Below are 7,591 nucleotides of genomic sequence, written 5' to 3'. Positions count from 1 at the left end.
TCGCGCGAGCGAGCGGCGAGACTCCGCGAGACGCGAACGCCTCCGGTGTGGCGACACCGCAGATGGCGGGTTTTATGAAACCCGCCGTCGAGAGGCGCGAGGGATAATTAAAAAAAAACGTATCCTGGTAAACGTCAATCAACGGTTACATAGCCGGCAAACACCCAGATAGCACAGCGAGCTCGCAAAGTATTCTTCAAGTTTTCTGCCATTCTGAAGTGCAATTCTTCAGGAATTCACAGAAGAATACAATGGCAATAGAGTCGTCCGGGAAGCAACAGTTACGCAGCGTCGACATTGTAATTTACTCCTCAACAGTGCAATTATTACGTGCATGTTATATTGTTGAGCGAGAAAATATAATATTGATTATGTAACTGTTAGTTGACGCATGTTTACCGGGTAATTGCATCGCAACGTCAATATAATTTCCCACTAGCGACGAGATATATAAAGTAAATGTAATGCGGCATGTGTTGCATATGACGGTTACAGTGTTGAGTAGGAAATTATAATATTAATGTTACGTAACTGGTGTTTACTGGGACAGCGTTTCCTGCAGACGCGCGCTTTCCTCGATCTCGACTTAGAAAGTAAAGTCACGAATTAATATAACCTTCTGTTAAGGTTCTGGCAGAATAGCTGGTTCGTAATTTCAAGACGACATTTATAAAATATATTCATCTATTGGCGGTCGTACAGTAAAATTGTTACTTTTATTCTTTGCAAACGTTGTCTTCGTGTTTAAGGTCCGGTTTCACCAACGTTGTTTGACTTTAAGCTCAGCTCAATTCGTTCTTTGTCTCCTTCCAACTGTTACTTTACAAAGAGACAGACATGAATTGAACTAAGATTAAAGTTAAGTGACGTTTGGTGAAACCGGGCTTAAGGGCCAGTTTCACAAACGTCGGTTAACTGTTTAACCAGAGTTCAGTCGACTCCCTAACTTTTTCCATCTCATTATTTAAGAAAAGACAGAGAATCAAGTAACTTCGGTTACCAAGTTAACCGATGTTTGTGAAACTGGCTCCAAGACTTGATATACAAGACACGAGGGGAAAACCGCTGTGGGCATTGTGGTGTACAGATTTGCGGCATTACTGGGCATTACTAGACATTACAAGGCATTTTTGGGCATTTTTGGGGCATTAGTTTAGGCATTGGGCCTTGCTGGGGCAGGTTTTTTGGTTAATTGTTTTTTGTGTTTTCGCTTCTGCTCTAACACTTTCGTTTTTTTTTATAAAACGTCCTTTATATCGTAACTAATTTTCCATTATTATAATTAAAATATCGAAAGAGTGTAAGTCGCCAGTAGTTTATTAACGGTAGAAAGAATTGTTCAACGACGTTAGGCTGGCAGATGTCTTTATTAGTTAGATTCCCACTTTGGTCGTCACTTCGAATAGACGTGCCTTCGAACACTCTCCTCCGAGTGACACCCAAGGATGGATTAGAGACAATTTCTTTTGATGTATATTATTTAACATCTAATTCCTATAACTAAAATATCTTTTCACAAGTTGTCGCATTCACGACGAAATGCAATGTTGTCACGATCAACGCTCTGCTAACACTACGCAATTCAGAATGCTATTTTATTTTAGCATATTAGATGCTACTGTGTAGCATTATTAAAAATAATTTATAAGCGTGAATTCACTGACGATAACACTTCCACTTACGGGGATTAACCTGTGTTTTAAGACTAGTATGTAACTGGCGCGCAGGATAAGTTGGAAAAAATACGGTATATGAATTCACTTAAATAATTTAATTTAACTGGCTACGTACACCTATGCCCGGTCCTAAACGGCCTCTTTAATTTCTAATTGATTTTATATCTTAAAGGACCTATGTTAAAATTGTAGTATTTATTTTATCAGTTTTTAATATTTTTAAGGGAAGCACTAGTGTTTAAAAACCTGTTCTTGAATTTAATATAAAAGAATTAATTGTCTATTGGACTTTATTGATTAAGTCTCATTTTGACTAGCATAGTTGGGAAAGAACTTTAGGGAAAGAACCTTAAATAAGGAATGACAAACATCGGGAAAAATATTTCTCTGGATAAAGGAGAGTAAAATGAGGTTCTTTTCGATATCGCAAAGTGTTGAGATGCGACGCAAACTCGAATGATATAATAATTTCTGAGCTTTCGAGGAACAGCATTAGAAAATCTTGCGTCACGGCACGCGAGGGAAAAGGGAGAAAGTACCGAATGAGTACGTGGCCCAGGTCCAGTTAATTTAATTACAACACCAAACGAGTGATCCGCTTTGTGTCTTTGACGGCGCGCGACACGATCATGAATGTTGATGAGCGCGATATCAATATTAACGCGCGCTCAAATATATACCGGTTAAGCCGCAACAACGTTCGGACTATTAAATACACAAACAGGGAGAATTCATAAATTTATGAGGCTTTTAGCGTGATAAAATTTATTCATGTGGGAACGACGGTACAATGGTAGTTTCAGGTAACTGACAGGTACGCAACATTGATATTCTCGCTAAACGTTGGAGAACAATCGGTTCAACTGTCTGGCCAGCGAGTACAGCGGCAGGCCCGTTATAGTGTAATAATCACCCTCTATTTTCTCGATCAGGCAGCCGCCTACACCCTGAAGACCGTAGCCGCCTGCCTTATCCCTGAAATAACATCCTCGCTTCAGCGCGAAGACCAAGAGTACGTCCAGACAAGTTTGCGCACGGTGCATAAATAAAGGGTACTGATTGGCCCACAAGCGCATGCAGAAAATGGATTTTACAGACATCGCGACAAACAGCCTGCACTCACATGGGATCGCCAGTTTTGATATACTCTCTTATCTGCCTCTCCGACACATCTCCGAACTTTACTTTGGCGGATTCGTAAAACTGGACCTCGGTCCTCGGTGTTTTCAAACACACGCCGGTGTAGACTACGTGTTGCCTGTTTGCCAAGCTGAGGAAAAGACCACACTTGTGTCACGTACGGTATAGTAATAAATAGAGGTGTATCTTTAGGGAGGTAGGCACTAAGACGCGCCACTTATTAATTTTCGACGGGAAAAATAACGGACTAAGACTAGACCAGGACTCGAACCCCTTCCGCTTGTCGAGCGAATGCTCTTCCAACTGAACTACCCAGGTTCACACTCGAAACCCTTCTCGTTTATCTACTTATTTTACTGAATAAACTAGAAGTAGTACACTAGCAGCGCGACTCTAGAGCGATGCATGGTATCTCACTCAATGGTCTGTTCATAGTATAACTAGTAGGTCCACTCCGTCATTTGTTTTATTTTGCGTCGATTCTTTCTGCGCATTCGACATTGCTCTGGGCAGATCAATGAGAAAAAAGTTGTATGTGTGGTACTGTGGCTTTGAGGAGTACGTGTACACACACACACACACATTGCTGGATCCTGGCCGAGTGTGCAGCGAAATACCACGTGATCGGGACCGCGAAGATCAAAGGGGCCGGCAGAGAGTGGACCTACTAGTTATACTATGGTTTGGTAGTCCATCGTATGGATGCAAAGTGGCCACACCCCCGAAGACCCCTCTAGTAAATAAACAAATTTCCCACCGTTACCCTGCCTCATTAAACTATAACCATACTGGAATGAGCACTGCCTGCCCCCTCCATAGTATCGAGCGGTTAGAGAGAGATAGTTAAGCTGGGACTAGAGACCCTGCAATGAATGAGATAGTCTATGTTTCTCTCTCACTCGCAGGAACTTGACGAACTCTTATGGCCAGTCTCTGATTACAGGGTCTCTAGCTGGGACCGTGTTGTCTCTTTTAACATCTTTTCTGCGGCTGAAATGACGTCACGTGAAGTGAATTACGTGATCGCTGCAGCTAATTAGACAAAGATAGCACGGTCCCAGCTTAGGGCCACTTTAACCAACTCCGATAAACTTCAATCGACGATTAAATCAATCAGCACTATCAGCCAACCAGCATCGCCAACATGAAAACTTGTGTGTGTCGTTCTTAGGGCAACTTTCACCAGGCTCCGGTTAACCCAACCGGTCTAGTAACATGCAGGATTGTAACCGAATCTGATATATTTTCTCGGATTCTCATCAGATTTCTCATCAGATTCGCAAGATTGCAATCCTGCATGTTACTAGACCGGTTGGGTTAATCGGAGCTTGGTGAAAGTTGCCCTTAACCTATCTCTTAGTAACCTGTTGTACTGACGTAACAATTTAACAATTTCATCTATGTTAAAGCTGTTGTAGGTTTTCAAGAAGAGTATTTTAATTTAATGTGTGAAATTACAATTATACCATGCATCAGAAAGATTAAGTTAAGAACGACACACAAAAAGTCTTCATGTTGGCGACACTGCTGATTGAGTTATGCCCGATTTCTTCACATCCAGTTATGTTGCGGTTAAAGTTAACCAGGAGATAAACTACCAGATCCATGCACGTGATTGGCTAAGGCCCGGTTTCACCAACGCGAGTTAATCTAATCGGTCGGTTAACTTTCAGGGTGCCAACATAAAACTGCTTTGTTAACCTAATTTCTTGGTATCAGTTTTATGTTCGGCTGTTGGCACCCTGAAAGTTAACCGACCGATTAGATTAACTCGCGTTGGTGAAACCGGGCCTATAACTTGAGATTAACCTCCGGATAATTTTATCGGGAAGTGAAAAAATCGGCCATTAATCTATATAATAAAGTTAATCGGAGTTGGTTAAAGTGGCCCTTATCTCTCTCACACAGCTCTAACCGCAACGAAAACAATGGAGTGCTCCTTCCAGTATGTTTTTATAGTTCAATTGGTTTGGTGGCGTCGTATGGATGCAGAGTGGCCATACACCTGAAGGCCCCTCTAGTAAACAAATTCCCCACCGTTACCCCGCCTGAACGACAGGTTGTCTTCAGAATGGGCGAATGCTAAACGAGCCCGGCCTCCGCGCGACGCAATCTCTGGACGGTGGTTACTTTACCTGGACAAGATCCGGAAGGCGTCCTCCTCGTCGCGAGGTTTCCCATAAATGACGTCGCCCATCGTCACCATGGTGTCCGCTCCTATTATCAGGGACGGCGGCACTGGGTCCGCCTTCAAACGTTCATACACCTCGAGCACCTTGTACCTGGCTATGTCCTGAACGTACTCCCCGTGCCCCTCGTACCTGGCCCTGTCGAGCTTCTCGTCGTAGAGGGACGGCACCACTTCTGCGTTTATGCGCTGGCGAACATTAAATGCGTCACGTTAACGCGATCGATATTCCGCTCGAGCGGCCGCGCGTCCAGGCCGTTAACATCCGCGCGGTCGCTTGAAAGAAAAGATCGTTCGACTGTGTTTACCAAGTGTCGCATTATGTCGCACCGCCTCGGCGAGCCGCTGGCCAGGATCGTCCTACCGCTCGCCAGGGCTTGGAAAGTCGACTCCAACATCTCGCGCGTACGCGGAGGCTTCGACGGCTATTGTCACTGACACCTGCTACGGCGCGGAACTCCCGCAAAACGTCCGTCGTCCCCGGTCACCTGATCGCGACACGACACACGTGGTGCGCGAGACGCGCGAACGTAAACACGGCGATGGCGCGGCCGGCACCGGTCGGTAAACGCGAGCCGCTGCGCGGCTCAGTTTTGCACCGCGGTAATGCCAACTGCGGCCGCGGAGGACGCTGGGGGCGAAAAGGGAAAAGCGCACTTGTTATTCAACTTCTGCTTCTTTTTTTTTCTACCTCCTTGTTATTGTTGCGAGCAGAATTTGGTCAGCCGGAATTTCGATGTTAATTTGTAATAATGGATCTAGATGTATCGGCTTGAACTTAAGGTACGTAGTACAGTATATGTTCGGCGTAAAATTCTGCTACAAAACTACTGTAACACGCAAGTAATTATTGTAATTAACCGTGGTCAAAAGTTAAATTAAACTAATGTTAAAAAAATTAACTATTCAGAATTTTTAACGTGATATGTTTCATATTATTGTTTTGACGGTGTTGCATAATTAACTGTGAGATTAATGCTACGTCAATTAATTATGTCATTTAAAATGAGAATTAATTTTATGTATGTATATTACGTAATATTAAATTATTAACTATGTTTACAAACCTCTTTAATTATAAACGAAATTGGTCGAAGTACCTTTCAGATTAACGAGACAGTTTCTCTGCGCACCAGGATAAGAATTTTAATTTCTTGTCGGATCCGGGTTCAAATTCTGACTAAGGAAAATTTTTCGCAATAAATTTGAAAAATTAAAATCATTTAGACACCTTTAGACACCAACCATTAGACACCAACATCCTTGTCTTGGCTCTTATATCCTTTATTCTTTCGACTTGTGATTTCACGTCTAAGCCTTACGAATTTTATTGTCTAACTTGTGAAAAAATTCTAAGTAAAACGAGAAGTAAAAAAATATTATACCAAAATATCTATAAATATTTATATAAGTAGGATAATGTAACGCGCTCGTAGCTATCATCTATTCCATCATTATCATTGGCGTTCATCTTCCTTTCTTCGAGGGAAGATCGAAAAGATCGCTTCGTTCGGTTAGTTTCTCAAAAGCCGCATGAAAGATCATGTTAATTGTGTCATTTTGTGAATCGTACACGTAGGATAAGTAGAAGCTACTTGAGTCAGTTGAAGAAAAATCGACGAAAAAATTCTTGAGAGCCCAGGGGTTCCAAAAACTTTTGGGAAAGGGAGGGGAGAACTGAAACGAGTAAAAACATTGAGTCAATTTTAATAACGAAAATAATTACGTTGACGTAGGAACGTAATTGGAGCACCATGACTCAAAATGCCTCTATCTGCACACGCGTGTATCTATATTGTACACACATACGCGCAATATATGTGTGTATAATTTGAAGAGATCACGTAAGAGCGCGTGCTGTAATCTGGTGCACGCTTGAAAATATATCGGCGTTAGAGGGAGAAGTGTTCTCCAGGCGCAACTCAAGCAGACTCTAATACATCGTAATCGGTAAATTACGTAAATGCCGCATGCCATGAACGAACCTAAAGGTCAGTCAGTCCGAGGCCTTACATAATCGCAAGGCGAAAGGTTGACCCATCTTTGCGCCGCGCAGCCTTCCAGCTGAACAAAGATTTAGCGGCATTCTTTTTTTTTTCTTTTCTGCATGTCACTCGCGCGATCGCGCTCCGCCTTTAATCGATTAGTCGGTAAGTGATCTGATTGCTTGTGCGAAGACAGCACCTTTGTTTCAGCGGTTGCTCTTTCGCGATGAACAAACGAACGAGCATGTGATATTTTTGTATCTTTGACATATCAATTTGCGATAACATTCATAAAACATGATACGAAGCCCTTCTGCGAACAATCGATTCTTCCTTTATTGAGAGAGAGAGAGAGAGAGAGAGAGGGGGGGGGAGGGAGAGAGAGTTTCATAATTTTGCTAAAATTGCATCGGATCTCGACAGATTTGTTTAATTGCATTTGTTTTCCGAAATTCGGTCTACGCGTCTCTCCGCTAAAATAAATATCCAACGATTATGTGCTCGCAATTATTCATTCGGTTGAAAATCAACAAACGCACGCACACGTTCGTTTGCGGTAAACAATTTCCGTAAACAAGTAATCGCTTTAATTTAATACGGAT

At 42.5% G+C, this 7,591-nt stretch overlaps 1 protein-coding gene across 1 annotated transcript; it reads right to left on the bottom strand.

Moving 5' to 3' along the window:
• Positions 1-2,424: 2,424 nt before the first annotated feature.
• Positions 2,425-5,576, bottom strand: LOC105567552 (N-acetylserotonin O-methyltransferase-like protein). The gene is made up of 4 exons (XM_012022490.1): positions 5,313-5,576; positions 4,952-5,193; positions 2,800-2,946; positions 2,425-2,651 (listed from the first exon to the last, which is right to left on the bottom strand). Exons 1-4 carry the CDS (start codon positions 5,400-5,402, stop codon positions 2,513-2,515), a joined length of 618 nt encoding a protein of 205 aa, XP_011877880.1. The 5' UTR covers positions 5,403-5,576; the 3' UTR covers positions 2,425-2,512.
• Positions 5,577-7,591: the final 2,015 nt, after the last annotated feature.

This window comes from Vollenhovia emeryi, unplaced genomic scaffold (assembly GCF_000949405.1).
Source record: "Vollenhovia emeryi isolate VEMERY1.0 unplaced genomic scaffold, V.emery_V1.0 DF939136.1, whole genome shotgun sequence".
NCBI classification, from domain to species: Eukaryota; Metazoa; Arthropoda; class Insecta; order Hymenoptera; family Formicidae; genus Vollenhovia; species Vollenhovia emeryi.
The sequence above is the reverse complement of the archived record's forward strand: the minus strand, read 5'-3'. Positions and strand labels throughout refer to the sequence as shown.

Bases quoted from the DNA above. Each gene is read 5' to 3' on its own strand.
- LOC105567552 (XM_012022490.1), bottom strand. From the start codon at position 5,402: ATGTTGGAGTCGACTTTCCAAGCCCTGGCGAGCGGTAGGACGATCCTG. The intron at 2,947-4,951 runs GTAAAGTAACCA...TCTTTTCCTCAG, and splicing joins GCCTTCCGGATCTTGTCCAG to CTTGGCAAACAGGCAACACG. The intron at 2,652-2,799 runs GTGAGTGCAGGC...ATGTTATTTCAG, and splicing joins ATCAAAACTGGCGATCCCAT to GGATAAGGCAGGCGGCTACG.